This window comes from Microtus oregoni, unplaced genomic scaffold (genome assembly GCF_018167655.1).
Source record: "Microtus oregoni isolate MIOR12 unplaced genomic scaffold, Mior012 000015F_ref0000493, whole genome shotgun sequence".
Lineage (NCBI taxonomy): Eukaryota > Metazoa > Chordata > Mammalia > Rodentia > Cricetidae > Microtus > Microtus oregoni.
In genome coordinates, this window is record NW_024543074.1 from 27369646 (window position 1) to 27389366 (window position 19721).

Below are 19721 nucleotides of genomic sequence, written 5' to 3' on the forward strand. Positions count from 1 at the left end.
GGTCATGAAGGAGAAAAGTTATATGGGAAGACTGGGGATAAGGAATAGAGAAGACAAAAGCAGCAGCTGGGACCACCAAGTCTTGCCTAAGCTGATTAATTAAGTCAAGCAAGCTTATGAGGAAGTACAGCATAATACATACCATCTGAGGGATGGTGAGGCAGAGAGCTAAGTCAGACAATGTGTGAAGAGAACTCAGGATCCATCAGACACAGCTGCCCAGGGGGAAGAGTCACTTCCCCTGAAGCTACAACTTCAATTCCTCGGAGACACTGGCTCCAATGTCAATCAGGCCTCACCAAGCGCACTCTCCTGGAAAAGGACAAGGAACTAATATTCCATTTGTCCTTTCAAAAAGCCTCTGGGAAAGTCTTGAGTGACTCTAAAGCCCCACACTTGCCCATGTTGCTGTTTGGTTTTCTCTGTGTAATGTGTCCTTCCTGCTGAGTTGTCTCTGGATTGTTCCCCTGTATGGTGCCCATGGATAAGAGACTTCTAAAGATTCCTCCACAGGGCCTAGCCTGAACTCAGACTGAGCTCTTGACTCCTGCTCTGTGCTACCTCTCCTCATCCTACTCTCAGATACAGTGATGGCTGAAGGATTGATCTCCTTAGAGTGGGACACTAGAAAAGGAAGAATTTGAGGAACACAGAATAGTGAGTGTCCTGCATGTTCCATCCCTGCATCCTTCATCCCTGTCCTTGAGAGGGGGAAGGGGGATGGATGCGTGCATTTATCAGATCAAAACCAACCCGGTGAGCTCCCCCTCGCCCCAGCTGTGGGGTAGGTGCCAGCGGCTTTGGTGACTCTAGATAACCTCAGGTCAATCGCACGCTCACCCCCCCGCCCCCCACCCCGTGGCGGTGACGACCCATTCGAACGTATGCTCCTGGCAGCACCAGCTACTTCAAGAGGAAGATGGGCATTGAAGAGGCTCCTTATGGAGTTGGTTAGCCATTTGGGCAAGAAACTGCTCTTGCCTGGACTGATGCATAAACTGGACATAAAGAACCCGCAGAGAGAGGATTGTTGAACTTGCCTAAAGATAAGATGATCCTTCGGGGTTCCTGATTCATGAAAGGGTCTACGAGACATTCTGCAGGATACAGAAGAAAGTGACTGAACTGTCTTTGAAATTCCCTGCTTCATGGAAAAGTCTGCTGGATACTATGGGCCTGAAGGCCAGATATGGATGCCCCAACGATACAGAGGAACTTTGGATACTGTCCAAGCAGCATGATGTCTCTGTGATTTCTAGAGTTTTGGAAGTTGCTTATTTCTTGTTTGCTTAGGTAATATTGTATTCTTTTGGAGTCTTTGATGGAGTTGAAGAATAGATAGATAGTTATAGTTATAGTTTTCCTTTGTTATGATAAAAGATAAAATAGATATAAATATTGTAACTGTAATTCTTGCTTGATAACTGTTTTGTTATATGTAATTTTACTATGTTAAAGTGAAAGCCTTTCCTTTTTGTTTAAACAGCAAACAGGGAAATGGTGTAGGAGGGTTTTCTTTCTATGTGTTGCTTTCATTGGTTGAATAAAGGAAACTGCCTTGGCCTTTTGATAGGGCAGAATTTAGATAGGTGGAGTATGAATAATGCTTTACTAACTTCAAAATTTTTAAATGCCATTGAGGCAGGGACAACAGCTGCTAAAAGGCATGGGACTTTGGGGGAAAAAATCTGCTGAAGTGAGTCAGCCTGCAAACTACAAGGATATTTTAACATCAGAATGGAAACCAAGGAAGGTGTTGTGTTGGAACTGAGGTTATGCTTATGTTTCTGCGGGAGATGGCAAGCTGTAAAAGAAGGATTTAAAAGCCTTTGAAGTGGGTGGCTGATTCTCCTACCTGGGGAAAGCTTAAGGAATTGTCTGATGAAGAAGAAAGAATAGTTCCACTGGCCAGAGAACCTTTGAATGCTACAGTTTGTTCCTTGCAATGCTGTTTGTAGTAACTGTACAGGTAACAGGGACCAAGTATGCACAGGGGGCCAATATTCCTAATCCCCCAATTAACATAGGAGTAAATTGGGGAGATTTGGATATCCCTGTGGTGGCTAATGAATCTTCTTGGCTACTTGGTCCTTATGACAACGGAGGGCCTGCCAAGCCTATGGGCGAGGTTAAGGAAATCATAAACTACACTATAGGAGTGCAAGAAATTTCTATTTGTATGGGAAATGGAATATAATGTCTAAATATAACCTTTCAAGTGTGGTCATCTATAGTTAATGCTACCCAGGATTTTCGTAACTTTTACATGTTTCATGCATCTGGTTTTAGAGGGCAGGAGATTAATGCTACTAGTTCCTTAAATCTTCCATTTTGTGAGATGTGGGTTACCAACAAGGAATCTGACTAGGTACACTGGCAACAATGTAAAAGTAAGAAACCTTGGGTGCTTATTAATATCTCTCGTGGAGAAATTGTTGATTGGAGCCCTTTGAGCTTCCCTCAGGAAAATATTCTCACTCAGAATTGAGACAGCAATGGTATAATTTAAATGGAACTATGGAAATCAGTTCTACTGTTAATGAACCTATCTGATGGCCTGGAGTTGAAATCCAAGTCAAGGCCTCTCTTTGTCATATTATTGGACTGATTATTACTGTGGTTACAGGAATTACTGCATTAAGTCCTGTAGCTGCTACGCCTTGGCCCATGCATCATAAAGAAATTCATACTGTTGAGTTAGCTAGAGACAGACGTAACCATTCTACAGAACTTTGGACTCAACAGAATAAAATAGATAAATGGGACAGTTAATGAGATAGCTGATTTGAGACAAACTGCAATACTAATGGGAGAGCAGGTAGATATGCCGAGGGAACAGATAAAATTAAAATGTGATTGGAAAGTTACATCCTATTGCATTACACCTTGAAAGTTCAGTAATAGCAAGTATGACTGGGAAACGGCTAAGATGCATTTGACGGGTCATCCCAATTCTTCTCAAATGATTTATGGTTTACAGAAAGAAATTAAGGAAACCTTTTCAGAAAGATTACCTGATGTGACAGGCATGGACGTTATCAAAAGCCTTACAGATGCCTTAGCCTCTTTTAATCCTGCCCATCATCTTAATAAATTTCTTGTCCTAGCGATTGCTATCCTTGTTCCAGCAATAATAACTTTATCGGCTTTAAAATATATTTTGGCAAGGCTGGAGACATGGTTCAGTGGTTAAGAGTACTGACTGTTCTCTTCTAGAAGCTCTAAGTACAATTCCCGGCAAATTTGAGGTGGCTCACAACCATCTGTAATGAGACCTAGTGCCCTCTTCTGGCCCAGCAGGCAGAATGCTGTGTGTATAATAAATCTTTTTTTTAAAATGCATGTTGACTTATTTGCTTACGACTGTAAAATAGAGAGAGGGCTGTATTTATTGTAAGGCTACATAATCTTCAATGTAATTAATTATACTTAAACAAAATGAGGAGACATAGTAAGGGATTCCACAGAGCCCTTGCACATGGCCTGCATTTTGTAGTGATAAGACCTACGCTTTGAACAACCTTTGTATATATCAGAGATTGTTATCTGAGCTGCTATTTGAAGGAATTACAGAGCCTTAGCATAACTTACTCTTGGAGTACCTGGCAAGCCAGGATGTCTCATGACTGAGTATTGCTTAGGCAAACGGTTCCTTCAAACAAGCTCCAAATAAGAGATTTTTGTATGCAGAAATTGGCTTGCTAGAGGTGTAATTTGTGTAACAATAAAGCTTCCTTTAGCAATACAATTCTTTTTTATTATTATTTTTTTAGAGAAAAATATGTTTTCTTTCATTTCCTTTTTTAACAGCACCTGTAAAAAAATGAATATATATATGGATGGATTTGTGGATGTTGGATTATCTAAACATCAACTGCATCACATTAATAGTTACTGAAGGCAAGGTAGGCTACACAGGATAGAATTTTAAAACTAAAATTATTCATAGCAGCAACTTTTGAAAGGTGATTTTATTAAAGTTATTGCACTTGGTCATTTTATTGCTGCAGCACAAGGCTATTCAGCTGTAACACTTCTCAATTCTGATTGTAAAGATCGTCTCATTCTGCTCATACATTTCAAGTTTAAACGTAAGCATAAACATTCATCAAAAAATCCAGAGTACTTGGAGCGTTTTCTTGAATGTGACCACTGTAGGGGAGTGTTAAACCAGGCCCATTCTCTCTGCATCTTCCAGCTTCCCAGTGAAGTTTGCACAGCTCTGTGGAGGTGACAGCTTTATAGTAAGAAATGAGCTTAGTGGTCACAAGCACACCAAAAGAACATTGAAATCCCATAGAAACGTAGAAGTATTGTGTTTCAAAGAACAGCAAATCTGACATTCACTAGTAATTTGGCAATGATAGATTCGATGCTGTCTCATCGAAACTCATATATGGGGAAGATTTACCTCAAAATAGAAGTTATTATTAATATAATTTTGTGATATTAACTTCAGGAAGAATAAAAGTTCCCATATCTGGGGCAAATACTGGCAAATTATTAAAGGAAATCATTTTTTTCCCTTTAGTAAGTTCAAGCTTGCTTGTTTTTTTCTGAATTCTTCCGTTAATGTCAGAAAAACAGACGTACAGAATGACTTCTCCATTCTGACTGAGAAGGCAAACGTGTGCACCACAGCACCCTCTGCCGTTCTGACTGTACAGGCGAGTGCAGAGCACTCACTATCACCACCATCACCACCAAAGGAAGATTGTTTCCTTCTTACCTCGGTCCCTATATAGCACAGGCTGGCCTCAAACTCATGGTTCTCCTTCCTCGGTCTACAATCTACAGGCATGCAGTCACCATACATAACTACAATAAACCTTTTAGTAGCTCACAACTATTAAAACATATGTGTTGCAAGGGCCAAGATCACCAAGCAGATACATGATGCATAATAGTTCAGAAAGGAACTGAACTGCACAAATTTAATATACAATTTTCCTTACTCATGATTATATCACATAAGTTCAGTTTTCTGTTACCTTTTTCTATAAGAATTATTTTCTCATTTATTTTTTACATTTTAATTAGCGTCTGTGAGCTACATATTTGTCCAGAAAGCATACATTAGTCACTCGCCTACTGTTGAATATTTACATTATTTTTCTATTAAAATAACCTTCAATGGGAAAATAAGAAAGCTTGACCTGCTGGAGCCTTTCCCATCCAGCATTGTGGAGGAAGACAAATCGTCAGTGTGGAAAGCAGGGGGTGATATCTAAGATGGGATGATTTACTTTTATCTGAAAACTGTCATTAGGAGCTAATTTATTAACAAAAAGCAAATTGATTCATTTGGCTAATTTTTTGTTCATCAATAACCCCTCATTAGATGAGCTTAGACTTGAAATGGTTAAAACGGCTAGGCACAGTGGTGTGTCAGTCATCCTAGCACGCAGTGGGCAGAGGCAGGGGGATCAGAAATCTAAAATCATCTTTGCTACGTAACAACGTTGAGTCCAGCCTGAGCAATATAAAACCCTTTTTCAAACAACCAAAAAAGCTAAAATGCACACTTGATGTACAGTTAATGCTGTCCCTAGAAGTTAATCAAGTGTAATTTTGTGTTGGCAATTCTACTATTTTCTACTTCAGTTCTCTTTTATTTGAAGCAACACAAAAAATTTTATTTAAAAAGATTTCTCCATTTTAAGATTAAAATGTAAAGAAAAAGTATTTTTTAAGAAGTATGATACCAGCCGGGCGGTGGTGGCGCACGCCTTTAATCCCAGCACTCGGGAGGCAGAGACAGGCAGATCTCTGTGAGTTCGAGACCAGCCTGGTCTACAAGAGCTAGTTCCAGGACAGGCACTAAAGCTACAGAGAAACCCTGTCTCAAAAAATAAAAAAAAAAATAAAAAAAATAAAAGGAAGTATGATACCTCCAATCTGACATTCATTTAATTTAATAAAGTAAACCTTAAAACCTAGCTTGATTTTTAACAAATAATACAATTTCCTCATTGATTTTAGACATGTTGCCCTACAGATAGAAAGTTTTAAATGTTTGTCTGGTCTGAATGTGGTTGATCTAAGATGTTCCACTATCGATTTGTGATGATGAGAAATGGCTAAGCATTTATTCTGAAATGATCTTCAACATGGTCGATTATATTTGATTCTCATAATCCATAATGTCACTATTTGTGAAATACTAACACTCTTTTAACATTTACATAAGTAACAATCCAAAATATCTCTAGGAGTTAGTGTGTTCTAGTAGAGAAATTATGTCTGTAAACCCTGAGTTTACATTATAGCTTTCCCAATAAATTTCGTTCTGAATTTTTGAAAAGATCTGGGTTTAGAGGCTTTGCTTCCTAAGGTTATCATTAGTGAAAACTAAGGGAAGGCTACAAAGAGCTAATTGTAAGATAATGAAATGAGTAATATTTAGAACTGTAGAATGGGCACAAGAATACAGCAGTAAGGCTGGGGTTTACACTATTTAACATGTGCTGCAGTGTCTAGGCACAAATAAGAATCAGCATGACATTTTTAGATTCCTTAGGCCACATGAATGAGAACAAAGCTCATATTTTCCCAAAGATTAATCCAGTAAATTTTAACTAGCTTCCCTTAATGAACCCTATAGTGTGAGCATTATAGAACACCCTAGAAGTTTAATTTGCTTTTATTATTTCATTAACGATTCATTATGCATGGGTGAGGAACCTGGTAATTAGGAACTCTTATTTTACCATCCAATGTACAAAGGCACAACAGTGTACTCCTGGGTAAGAAGCTAAAAGTGTGTGTGTGTGTGTGTGTGTGTGTGTGTGTGTGTGTGTGTGTGTGCATGTAGTGCATTATGCAAGTGTATGTCCTTATGTGTTACAGGAAAGCAGTGGTTCTAGTTACTATAAAGCTAACCCGTCCATCTCGAATAGTTTATCTTACAGCTTATTTGTAAAGATAGTACAATATTTATAGTATAGAACCCTTTAAAAATAATACAAGTTTCGATAAAAAAAAACTATTGTGAACTTTCATTCCTTTTTATACAGATTCAGTAGTATTTTCAAGCAAACAACATAAATGTTTGCTATCCCAGCACAGTAGGAAATAAGGCCTCATTTCTCATATTTGCAAATATATATATACACATATAATTGTCATACTCCCTAACTTTCTGGTAGATATCACAGTTCGTGTCCTCTCATTCTTCATCACAACACCACATCTGCTGTCTTAACAAGTCAGTCAAGTTCACAATGTTGCTCCTAAATCACTGGAGCATTAAGAACACTGGGTCCACAACACCTCAAGAAGACAGAACAACTTCAGCTTTGCAATTTCCACCTCTAGATTACTCCGCATGGCCTTCTCTTCTATCTATTCTTTGCGTAGCTTTTCCAGTTCTTTCCCATGATGCTTTTTCAGTGCATCTACAATACACAGTAATTCAGCAATCTGGGCTCTAAGTTCATCCAAAGGACTTTTTTCTCATCCTGTCTCTGCTTTAGCTTTGAGTTCTAAGGGAGTTAGGGAAGCAGTTGCGTTTACTTTAGAAGCACTTGCGGGTGTTGAAAGAGATGGCTCTGAAGAGCAGCGTGTATCCCTTTTAAGCTCCACCGGCTTTAGCTTATCACCATCTTCTTCTCTTGGTAACTACAACATTTTTTTCTGGTCTTTGAGTTGGAGAATGTTCACCATTGAAGCATCCAGGCAACCTTCCAGGCATCTTGGGTCTATTTGTACTGAAATATAACAAGTTCTCTGAGGAAGCTATGTCATCAAAATGCACAGTGTCTGTTCTTTGAAGTACCTGGCTAACAAGGCATCAAAATCTACTGATTTTGGCCTGACTGGCAATTGTTCAGGATCTAACTTTGCTTTTGATACTGTCTCTCAGTTTCAATCTTTGAAGAAATTGTAGAAAGTTCTCCCTTAACTTGGGCTGCTGGAGGTGGAAGAGGAACTAGTTTGTCGGGTCGCTTTTGGGTTCCAGGAGACCTTAATAAATCATTGGCTTTGTTAGGTGGGGTGGGCTTTTTTAGGTGGAACTTGAAGAGCAGCTGGCCTAGAAGGTTTTATATTCCAGTGATTTTTCATCTTTTTCTTCAGACTTTAAAGGGAAAGCTTTCTTCTCTGCAGCTAACAGGTCAGGCTTTGGAGCTGGACCCTTTGCAGAAGGAGGTGATTTCTTTGGTTTTGGAAAGTCTTTATCTAGTTCACTTGTCAGAACAGTGAAATTGTCTGGAAACACTCCTTCTTTGCCATTATTTCACCCTTCCACCAGCCTGCTTCTCCAGTGTCCTTATTTATCCAATGGATTATCTCCCCTTCTTTAAAAGTAAGTTCATCTTCATTGGTTCCTTCATAAGCAAATAATGTTCTAGAATATTCCTTAGCTTTACTCTTGCCATCAGTGTCTGGTTTGTCACCTCCACGTTCTGATTTCTGGACCCCAGTGACTGCAGAATTAAGGGCTTTTCTGGTTTGGTTTGGTTTGGTTTGGTTTGGTTTTCTCTTCTGTTTCACTACTGGATGCTCTTGTCCTAAGTTTCACAGAGCCTTCTTTAAAAATATCTCTAAACCCAACTCCTTGGAAAACTTTCTTTGGCTGTGTAATTGATCCAGAATCCCTCCCATTTCGTGGAGGCAGTAATGGTGAGGTAGGGCAGTCAAAGCTATTTCCGATTCATCCTGAGCTTCGTGAGTTTCACCATCATCTGTGAGCGGCTAACTCTTTCACAAAGTTCGAGGGGGAAAGTCCCAACTTATTGTTCAGGGTTCTGCTCCACCAGCCTTCCTCCACCTCTTCATTAGTATCAATGATACCCTCACTCTCAGCACCAGTTCGTCCTCATTTTATGGAAGGTAGTCAAAAAGAACTTTACACTGACGCTTTTGTGTCTTCTTAAGGGTTTTGATTTGTGGATGTGGCTGAATTCCTCCAGCTGGAAGTCCGTAAGTGCTGATTCGCTGTACAAGACTCGCTACGTTTCCATGCCTTTCCCGTTTGATGGACAAATTGTTATCCTTGGGTTCCGTCTCTCGCTTAATTTCCTTAACAAAATTATCAGGTGAAGGGGCGTAAAACGACCAGCAATTAGTATTAACCAGACTAGCTTTAATATAAAATATTCAGCTTTAATAAAGGGAATAAGGGGAACTTACAAAACCAGGGTTCCAGCCGAGCGCAGGAAAACAAAGAGGAAGTGGGGAGCACACCTGCAAGATTTATCTATATTCTTTGGCCGGAGGGGAACACACCCCCAAGACAGAATGTGATTGGTTGAGCTTCCCCATCAATCAGGGAATATCCCTCTTCTCCCATTTAGTCTCCTTCCAGCCATCCTTCTTCCTGTAGTTTTCTCACATTTCTGATGATTTCCCCAACTCGAATACTTAATTCATCATCATGTACAGCGTCAAAGTCATACTCCACCACATAGTCAACCATTCTGCGGCTCTGGCGGGGAGAGTGTGACCCCTCGCGGGGCCTCTTCTGTGCACCCATTCAGGCGCAAAGGGGAGGAGGCTCCATGTGCCAGCTAGCGCTCTCTGCCTCTCCTACGCCCAGCCTCAGCAATAAAGGAGACTTTTGCAAAGCCAAGATTGGTCAGTCCATCAAGACTGATGCCTCCTGCTACTTTTGCTGAGCCTAAATTACATTTTGAAGTGAGCCTTTTTCTTCAAATGACCCATGAAAAACAGAACACCCACAGAGAGCTAACTGGGAATGGTGTGGGGTTTTGAAGCCTTCCAGGCCACCCCCTTGACACACCTCCTCCAAAAAGGCCTTTTAATCCTTCCCATACAGTTCCACCAAATGGAAACCAGTCATTCGAATATATGCCCCTGTGGAGGTCATTCTTACTCAAACCACCACAGCATCACACACACACACACACACACAAATTAAGAATAAGAAAGGGCAAAACAAATCTCGCTGGACCCCAGCTAGAAGGCTCAGCAGGGGAAGGCACTGGTTTATAGTAACTTTATCTGAACCGAAATCTCCATCTTGGAGGGAAACTTGTTAAGACAGAGGATGTGTCATATTTTGGTTTCCATTACTGTGCTAAACACCATGACTGACCACAAGCAGCCTGGGGAGGAAAAGGTTGATTTCACTCTACAGTGACAGTTTACTGCCTTTCCTGAGGAGACAGGGCAGGAACCAAGAGCCAGAAGACTGCAGCAGAGGCCCTGGAGGAGGGCTGCTTACTGGCTTGCTCTCTAGGCTTGCTCAACCTGCTTTCTTAAATGGCCCAGGGCCACCTGCACTGGGACAGCACCACTCACAGTGGGCATGGCCCTCCTGTATCAGCCATGTTTTGTCAGAAGAGAAGCACACAGCCAGTGAAGGAGCACTAACCCACTCCAGCTAGTGGGTCTGGCAGGCCTTGCCCTTCTCCCCAGTTCTCTCTGCCTTGGTAAAAAACCGTTACTTTATATTCCTGCAGCTACCGCCCAAAGTCCATTTCCTTATTGTACCAATCCCTCCTCTCGAGGCTGACTACCAAGAGCCAACTAGTAAAATATTAAAACCCAACAATCAAAAGCCCCCTTTGACTCACCTAATTAACATGTCCAATTAAAATTAAACACCTCACCCTAACGCAGGGTTTCCCCTTGAACCTTTATAAACCACCATTTTCCTACCTTGCCACCTTTCTATCCAGAGACAGTTCTTTGTCTTCCAGGACAGATATCCCTTCCCCTTTCCTTTGTTACCCTCTTCTCCCTCTTTCTCTAACTCCTGTCTTTTCTGCCTGTCCCTGGCCTCTGTTCATCTGGGGCAAAAAAATCTCCTTTGTGCTGAGAACATGGTCTAAGAACTTGGTCTTGGGAGTCTGAGCCAATACTTTACATTTAAACAGGCACCTGCCTTGAAGCCTGATGTCCTTACACAGTTACACATGGTAGAAAGAGGGACCTGAATCCTAAGAGCTGGCCTATATCTTGCACATATACTCCATGGCATGTGCACACATACCACATACACACCAAACATACACACACACACACACACACACACACACACATACACCACAAGAAACACATCAAACTCATAACATTCAGACAACACATGCCACACACAGATACACACAAACATACACCACATACATACACCACAATCACACACCACATATATACATGCATACACATACACCACACAAATGCACACACCACACACAAACACAAATAAATAAACATTAATATTAAAGAAATAACCATTTCTCAGAGACTGTGAGCACCTCCATGCTGTTATTGTGGGTCAGGCACTGACTTGAGCCCGTGGGATATAACAATCAACAAACATACTTTGCCCTGTCTTCCAAGAGTTTCCATTCTCTTTGTAGGTAGAAGTGACAGAAACAGATCAAGTTTGTGATGGTGTGTGATAACAGGTATTAAGCAGAAAAATAAAGGAGGGTAAATTCTGAAAGGGCAGTGCTGTTTCTGAAAGGGGGTAGCAGTCTTCTACCTAATAGAAAGTCATCCCGAAGGAATGATGAAGCCAGTGCAAAGGAGAACAAGTTCCTAGTGTGTTCAAAGAATATGAAGGTCGAGCAGATAACACACAGCAGTGTTGCAAGGAGAGCCAGGTCACTTGTTCGTCCGACTAGCTAAGCCCCAAAATAACTACACAGAAATTGTATTAAGTAAAACACTGCTTGGCCCATTAGCTCTAGCTTCTTATTGGCTAACTCTTATTCTAATCTATTTCTATTCATCTATATATTGCCATGTGGCAGTGGCTTACCTGGTAAAATTCCCAGCATCTGTCTCCGGCAGATGCATGGCGTCTCTCTGACTCTGCTTTCTTCCTCCCAGAATTCAGTTCTGTCTTCCCCACCTCCCTAAGTTCTGCCCTATCAACAGGCCAAGGCAGTTTCTTTATTCATTAATGGGAATCACAGCACAAAGAGGGGACTCCCACATCACAGCAAGGTGAGTGAGGAGTATGAAAGTGTATCTACTGTCAGAAAAGGGTAAGGTAGGATGGATTATGTCATGTAGAGCCTCATGAGTCACTGAAGAAGCCAGTATTTCGTAGAATGATAAGAGAGTCTAAGAGGTAACTTAAACTAATTTACATATTAGATATGTGACTCTAGATTCAAGACTGAGAATAGACCATGAAGCATCAGCAGGAAGAGGTAGGAAGCTGGACCACACACCCAAGATGCTGGCTGGACCAGCAGTCTCCTTGGACACAGTGAGAAGGGTCAGATTACAGATCTGTTTACAAGCCAGTGTCAGGCTGCAGCAATGGCTCAGTGGGTAAAGCAGTTGCTATGCAAGCATGAGGACTTGTACTCTGATCCACAGCATCCTCACAGATGCCTTCTGGGCGTGGCTACAGGCTTGTGATCCCAGAGCTCAGGAGGAGGAAACAGGAAGTCCCCCAGCTGTCTAAGTAGCTAGACTAAACATATTCATAAGCTCTCAATTCACACACATGCACACACATGTGATTTCTCATGTACATGAACATGTACACACACCATAAACCTGAAGGAAACACATGGAACCAAATACCAGATTTGAGATTTAGGAGAGGCCAGGAGTGAGAAAAGCCCCAGGGTTTGGGGCCTGGCAGCTACTTCCTGAAATGAAGAGCTTGTGAACTGGACAGGCTACAGGGAGGAGAGGAAGTACAGAGATCCAGAGCACAAATCTGGGAGATTGGGAGCTTTTGCTGAACTGGGGCCTGTTGGCAAACCTGGGGGGCGGGGCGCTTTAGTAGATGAGAGAAGTGAGGCTCTTTACTCAGGAGGCGAGGCCTCTGCAGGCCAGGAAGAAACTCTCAAACTTGATGCTTCTGCAGAGACTTCACAACAGGAAATGAGCTGAACAATGTTCAACCTCCACTCACAGGGTTCAGAGGAAGACCATCTGCGCAGGCTCTGATGCCTGGCTTCCTGGGGGAGTTCCTGGCTTCCAGAATCTCTTTCACTTTTGAAGAAGATAGTTTGGCCAGAGATTCAGGCATCAGTGGGCCCAGTGGAGAAGCAGGGTGAGTAGTGGGACCAACAGAGTCCACAAAACCATTTGAGTTGTGGGAAGATAAGTGCTGGCCTGACAGCACTAAGGCATACTGTGGCAGACATGGGGACTTCTTCCTTATAGGAAGGACGGAGGCTTGAGCCACTACTTGGAGAGTCTGCAGGCCAGCCTTGGTGGGTGGGAGGTCGCTGGATTTCCCTGTATGCTTCATGTACCTACTCCTGTCATAGCCTATCCTGCACCCTCCTCTCTCCTGTCTGTCGTGAACCTGCAGGATTAAAGGTCCTGAGTGGGGAGGTGTTATAGTGAGAAGCCTGAGGATGAGAAGTAAAGAAGACAAAAGCAGTCGCTGGGCCCAGCAGGACTTGCCTACGCTGAGAAATTAGGCCAACCTAGCTTACTAGTTAGTACGGCACTATTTATATTATTTGAGGTATGGGTGGGTCAGTCAAGGTCAGCAGAGAGCTAAGTCAGACAATATGCAAAGAGAACACAGGATCCCTCAGACATAGCTGGTTTAGGACTGATCACCACAGCCCAGGGGGAAGAGTCAGGCTCCAAGCAACTATAACTTCAATTCTTCCAAGGCACTGGCTCCAGTGTCAGACCGGTCTTGCTATGTCCATTCCTGGACAAGGACACAGAATTTGTCCTTGTATTGGGGCCTCTAAGAAAGTCTTGGGTCACTCTAACCCACACAGTTGTCCATGTGGTTCTTTGGTTTTCTCTGGATAATTTATCCCTCCTGCTTAGTTGCCTCTGGATTGTTCCCCCTTGTTTTGTCCAGGGACAGGAGACTTCTAAAGATTCCTTCACGAGGCCTAGCCTGAACTCAGACTGAGAATCTCCCCCATCTCATCCTCTGTCACAGTAATGGCTGAAAGGTTGATCGTCTTAGCATGAGACACTAGAAAAGGAAGAATCTGAGGATTGCAGACTAGTGAGTGTCCTGCATGTTCCATCCCTGCATCCTCCATCCCTGCACACTCCATCCCTGTATCCTCCATCCCTGCATGTCTCAGCTACTGTCACTATAATCCCAACACCCTTTCATCTATCCCTAACCCTTCACCCTTGATTAGCATCCTCTAATCTTCCTAGCTATCAAGCTTCATGTCCTGCATCCTTCCATCCTCTTGCTTTCCCATCCTTACATTTCCCCACCCTCCACTCTCCAGATGCCACCTTCCCGCTCCCCATCTCCATCACTTTCCATAGTTAGGCCTGAGACAAGTCTTTGCTGCTGTGGTTCTCCAAAGTTAGAGACCTAGATCTCTAGTCTGCTGCTGGTGGTAGAACTGTGCCCTCCTCCAGGGACAGCGCTGCTTCTGCACCAACAAACCCAAGCTGGTTGACAGGGCCCCAAGACTAAATTAAGGACCAAATAAAGATTCAGTGACAGTCATCTTCCTGAAGATGGGCTTTTGTTCTCTCCCAATCCAGTTCCTTCCCCTGAGCTCTCTATTCCTCCTCATCCTCGTCCTTCCATTTTCCCCGCCCTTTAAAAGTTTCACACAAGTTCCTCCTGGATCAAATCACTGCCATCACTAGGTCCATGTTAGGACAATGGGTACCCTGGCTAGGAGCTTACTGGGTCCCCTGTCTTCGGTCTCATCTTACTCACTGTAGCCCTGTCTATTAACTGTTTTCACAGGTTTCTCCAGGAGTGAATGACAGCAATCACATGATCCACTGCAGCAGATCAATTTACAATTGTTTTCCTGCTACATGAAGCCACCCCACAACTTAAACCCCCTTAAATCCAAGGACAGAGCCTGCTATCGTCTCCACCGTCCCCCTCCCACAGGAAGCAGCTTTGTGAGAGAGTACACCTCCTCTTCTTTTTATCTGTCCTCAGGGTCAGATAAATGACCTTAATGACCTAAAAGAAGAAAATTTAGACAAACTGAGAAACCCCTGGCTCAGCATAACAGCACACTTGCCTGACAGGAAAGCCAAAGCAGTAAAGAGAACATCCACTGGCACCATTCATGAAACTATAGAGAACACATTCACTGTAAACTTCACTTCCCAGCGTTCCCTTTCCTGCCCTATAAAGACCAAGCCCCTGCACTTGGACACACAGGCTCCATCCCCAGGAAAGACCTGAGTCCTTCGGTTGTTCTGATCAGAGGACAATCTGTCCCTGTAGAGGCTGCTCTGCTCTTATTTCCAGGGTTCCTCTATCAGTTCTGATCAAATGCCCTTTCCCAAAGCAGAAATGGGTGGCAGAGACAAGAATTCACTGGCCTTCTGCTTGGAGTTACAATAGAAGGAAGATGTGAAGCTGTGTGGGATTTAGCTGCATAGCCAGGCATCATCTGAGGGCTCTATCACCATGGGAACAGCTCAGTCCAGGAAGGCGAGTGGCTCAAAGAAGGCTAAGTATAGGTGTCGACTGTTCTTGGAACGTACTCAGCACACAAGGAGACAGATGGACCTGGAGCTGCAAGAGATCAAAGCCCAGGCCGAGAAGGACTCGATGCTAAGTAAGTACACCAAGAACTACAACCCACCACTGCTGTGACCCCTTCATCACCACTGAGCCCTCCTGACAGGTTTCCATGGGCAGGCTAACCTCCTGTCAAAAGAGTTCACAGGCCCCAGGAGAGGCTGGAACAGGAACCTTGACAAAGGTAGTGAAAGAATGCTAACCCACACACACTCTCCTACACTGGCAAATTCTCAGGCTCCTGTGGTACTCAGAGCCCCTGGGGAGAAGCACTCGGAAGCTGTAGTGGGAAGAGGATGGTTTTCAGAAGGACTATGAGAGGTGTCAGCACAGGGTTCTAGTCATCTTCCTAAAGGAGCACCTGATAACACTGAAGTTAGAAACCCAAGCCTTAGAACTGGGCAGAGGCTGACTGCAGCCTCTTGAGTGTCTCCATCTGGGAAATGGAAAGGTAAACAGTTGTCTCCTTGGGCTGTGGGAGTAAAGTGTCAACCACAATGAATATTAACAATCTAATATTCAATAAATGTTCAGTAATTATAACTATTATATATAGCTCCACATGAGGGAGCTGAGGCTCAGAGAGGAATAGAGACTCACACAGAGGACTAGTGTAGAACCAGGACAGGTGAACTTCATGGTGACAGAGCAGGACCATTTCCCAGCAACACTTGTGACATTGTCTTTCTCCTCATGCAACTATAGAGAAGCATGTGAGGGTAAGCAGGAAAGACCCCAGCCTTACTTGCCTGGCTCCTGACTCTGCCTCTCTGCCTCTCTGTTAACACACAACCATTGTTTCTTCCTCCACAACCACAGCTCAAACCAGCATGCAATTCATTGAATGGATGAACGACAGGGAAGAATTCTGCATGAACCTAGAGACTTGGAGACACATTCATATCTCAGAAAAAAAACCTGATGAATCGGAATCTGAGGACTCTGGATTCGGAAGCAGAGGTAAGCGAGGCTGTGGATGGAACTTCAAGGTGATGTTTCTTCACAGGTGAGCCTCCAGTCCTATGGGGACCTGAGATAAGAGACTTAAATGGAAAGTCAGAGGAGCAATCACGGAGTTCTAGGTGTCACAGGCTACCAATGATCCTTCTGGGTTCTGCAGTGCTGAAGTAGCACTGAAGCTGACACAGAGGAAACTGGAACCCTTGAGGTTAACAGTGTGTCTAGCCCAGCTGATACCCAGAGCTCAGTGGAAATTATGAGTGGGAACAGAGGATCCCAGGGGTCTACGTCCCGAAGCTTCATGGTCTCTTCTCTTGAGCTGAGCCCTGAGAAGAGGATAACTTCCTGTCTCAGCTTCAGCCAGTGTCCTCTACTGGCTTCCTTATTTCATTTTCACTTATCCAGATCACACCCTTGCCTCTTCCTCTTCTCAAGCATCAAAGTAGCCACTGCTCTCCAGTGCACAAGGTCTAGAGATGGAAGTTAACTTGTCCAGGCTCATGGCACATAGAGGCAGACGCAGGGCTGGAACCTAGAAGAGTGAGACCTGAAAAATGACTTCATCCTCCTTCATCCTGCTCCTGCCCACACTGAACTCTTGTCTCTCCCTTCAAAGTCCATTCTTCTCACCAAAGCTGAAGAAGCCTGGGTTCAGGACTAACCTGAGCTCCATAGCGAAATTCTATTAAAGTTACTAACTGTAGGGTGCTAGTTACTTGGTATGTCACTGTGAAAAAGTTACTAACCCAGGGTGCTAGTTACTTGTTGTGTGTCATCTTGACAAAGTTACTAACCCCAGGGTGCCAGCTACTTGTTAACGTCATCGTGACAAAGTTACTAACCCAGGGTGCTAGTTACTTGTTGTGTCCTTGTGACAGAAGCAATTTGGAGAAGACAGGGTTTGCTTGGCTCACAGTCCATCAGAGCAGAAAAGTCAGAGCACAAAAGAATGGAAGCTCTGCTCACGTTGTATTTAGTCAGGAAAGAGAGATGAATGCTGGTCTCAGCTCACTTTTCCTTTGTATTCAGTGCAGGACTCCAGCCCTTGGGATGGTGCTGCCTAACTAAGGTGGACCTTCCTACCTGCCCCACAAGTGTTCCCAGGGACATTTCTGCTAGGAGCATCTAGATCCTGTGTTAATGACAATACTGGTCTCCACACCATCTGACAGGATCGTTGTAAGAGTTCAAAGTGTAGCAGGACTGCTTCCCAGCAGCACTTGTGCCATTGTGTTTCTCCTCATGAGACGATAGAGAAGGGTATGAGGGTAAGCAGGAAGGACCCCAACCTTGCTTGCCTGGCTCCTACCACTGTCTCTCTAATAAACGCACAACCACTGTCTCCTTCCCATAGAAAATTCTGCCTCCACAACCACAAGCACAGCCCGCATGCAGGCCCTTGAATGGACAGAAACCGAGAAACTATTGAGCACAGACCATGAGTCTCAGAGACATTTTCGGATATCAAAGAAGAAACCTGATGAATGGGAACCTGTGAACTCTGGGTTCAGAAGTGAAGGTAAGCTGATGACTGTGGAAGGGACTTCAAGTCCACATAGATGAGGTTTCTTCACAGGTGAGCCTCCAATCCTATGGGAACCTGGGACCGGAGACTTAGAAGGAAAGTCAGAGGAGCCATAGTGGAGTTCTAAGAGTCACAGGCTACCAATGATCCTTCTGGGTTCTGCAGTGCTGAAGCTGCATTGGACACAAGGGAAATTGGAACCCATGGGGGTCAGCAGTGAGCCTAGCCCAACAGGCACCCAGAATTCAGCTCAAAATATGAGTGGGAACTGAGGATTCTGGGGTTCATACAGGTCCTGGAGTTCAAGGTCTCTTCTCTTGAGCTGGACCCTGAGAAGAGAATAACCTCCTGCCTCCACTTCAGCCAGTGTCCTCTACTGGCTTCCTTTATTTCAACTTATACAGGTTATACCCTTGCCTCTTCCTCTTCTCAAGCACCAAAGTAGCTTCACAAGTGAGCCTCCTCTCTCAGGTGCACAAGGTCTAGAGTCAGAGGTTAACTTGTCCAGGCTCACGGCACATAAAGGCAGACGCAGGGCTGAAACCTAGAATAGTGAGACCTGAGAAATGACTTCATCCTCCTTCATCCTGCTCCCGCTCTGTGAAATTCCTGCCCACACCGATCTCTTGTCTCTCCCTTCAAAGTCCATTCTTCTCACCAAAGCTGAAGAAGCCTGGGTTCAGGACCAACCTGAGCTCCATAGCGAAATCCTATTAAAGTTACTAACTGAAGGGTGCTAGTTACTTGTTGTGTGTCATCTTGACAAAGTTACTAACCCCAGGGTGCCAGCTACTTGTTAACGTCATCATGACAAAGTTACTAACCCAAGGTGCTAGTTACTTGTTGTGTCCTTGTGACAGAAGCAATTTGGAGAAGACAGGGTTTGCTTGGCTCACAGTCCATCAGAGCAGAAAAGTCAGAGCACAAAAGAATGGAAGCTCTGCTCACGTTGTATTTAGTCAGGAAAGAGAGATGAATGCTGGTTCAGCTCACTTTTCCTTTGTATTCAGTGCAGGACTCCAGCCCTTGGGATGGTGCTGCCTACAACTAAGGTGGACCTTCCTACCTCAGATTACCTAACCTGTCCCCACAAGTGTTCCCAGGGACATTTCTGCTAGGAGCGTCTAGATCCTGTGTTAATGACAATACTGGTCTCCACACCATCTGGCAGGATCGTTGTAAGAGTTCAAAGGGTACTTGTCTGAAGCACAGTGGACACTGAGGAACTAGCTGTTTCCTCCCAGTCTCTTCTCGCTCAAAGAGCCCTTTTCACACTTTCAGCAAGCTTTTCCAGCCACACCCTCAGACCACAAGTTTCCGGACCAAGAGTCACCCAATCTTTCAATATCAGAGGGGGTAATGGGCTGGAGAACCTCCATCCAACCCTTAGAACAACAGTTAGAAAGCTCCTAGAAAGAAATGGCCTCCAGCAAAAAGTCTAAACTCACTGCTCAGGCGGCATGAGCTTCTTTTTTTTGTTTGTTTGTTTATTTTTTTTTTAGTTGTCGAAAAAATTTCTGCCTCCTCCCCATTTCCCATTTCCCTCTCCCTCCTCCCACACATCGCCCCCCACTCCCCTTCCCCTTTCCTCACTACTCTCCCCCTCCCCCCACTCCATTCCCCCTCCCTCTCGAGACTGAAGAGCAGTCCAGCTTCCCTGCCCTGCGGGAAGTCCAAGGTCCTCCCACTTCTATCCAGGTCCAGGAAGGTGAGCATCCAAACAGGCTAGGCTCCCACAAAGCCAGTTCATGCATTAGGATCGAAACCTATGCCCTTGTCCTTGGCTTCTCATCAGCCTTCATTGTCCAC

The 19721-nt window shown here is 43.9% G+C and overlaps 1 protein-coding gene and 1 pseudogene across 1 annotated transcript in view; one reads left to right on the forward strand and one right to left on the reverse strand.

Annotated features, from left to right (window-relative positions):
* Positions 1-7248: 7248 nt before the first annotated feature.
* Positions 7249-9418, reverse strand: LOC121456338 (annotated as a pseudogene).
* A 5792-nt stretch (positions 9419-15210) lies between these two features.
* The window catches only part of LOC121456306 (NACHT, LRR and PYD domains-containing protein 1a-like), a 67462-nt gene continuing 62951 nt past the window's right edge, over positions 15211-19721 (forward strand). Inside the window, exons 1-3 of the mRNA XM_041664370.1 lie at positions 15211-15464; positions 16247-16387; positions 17742-17906. Of these exons, the coding sequence (XP_041520304.1) occupies positions 15314-15464; positions 16247-16387; positions 17742-17906 (457 nt within the window). The 5' untranslated portion in view covers positions 15211-15313. The remainder of the gene's footprint in view (positions 15465-16246; positions 16388-17741; positions 17907-19721) is intronic.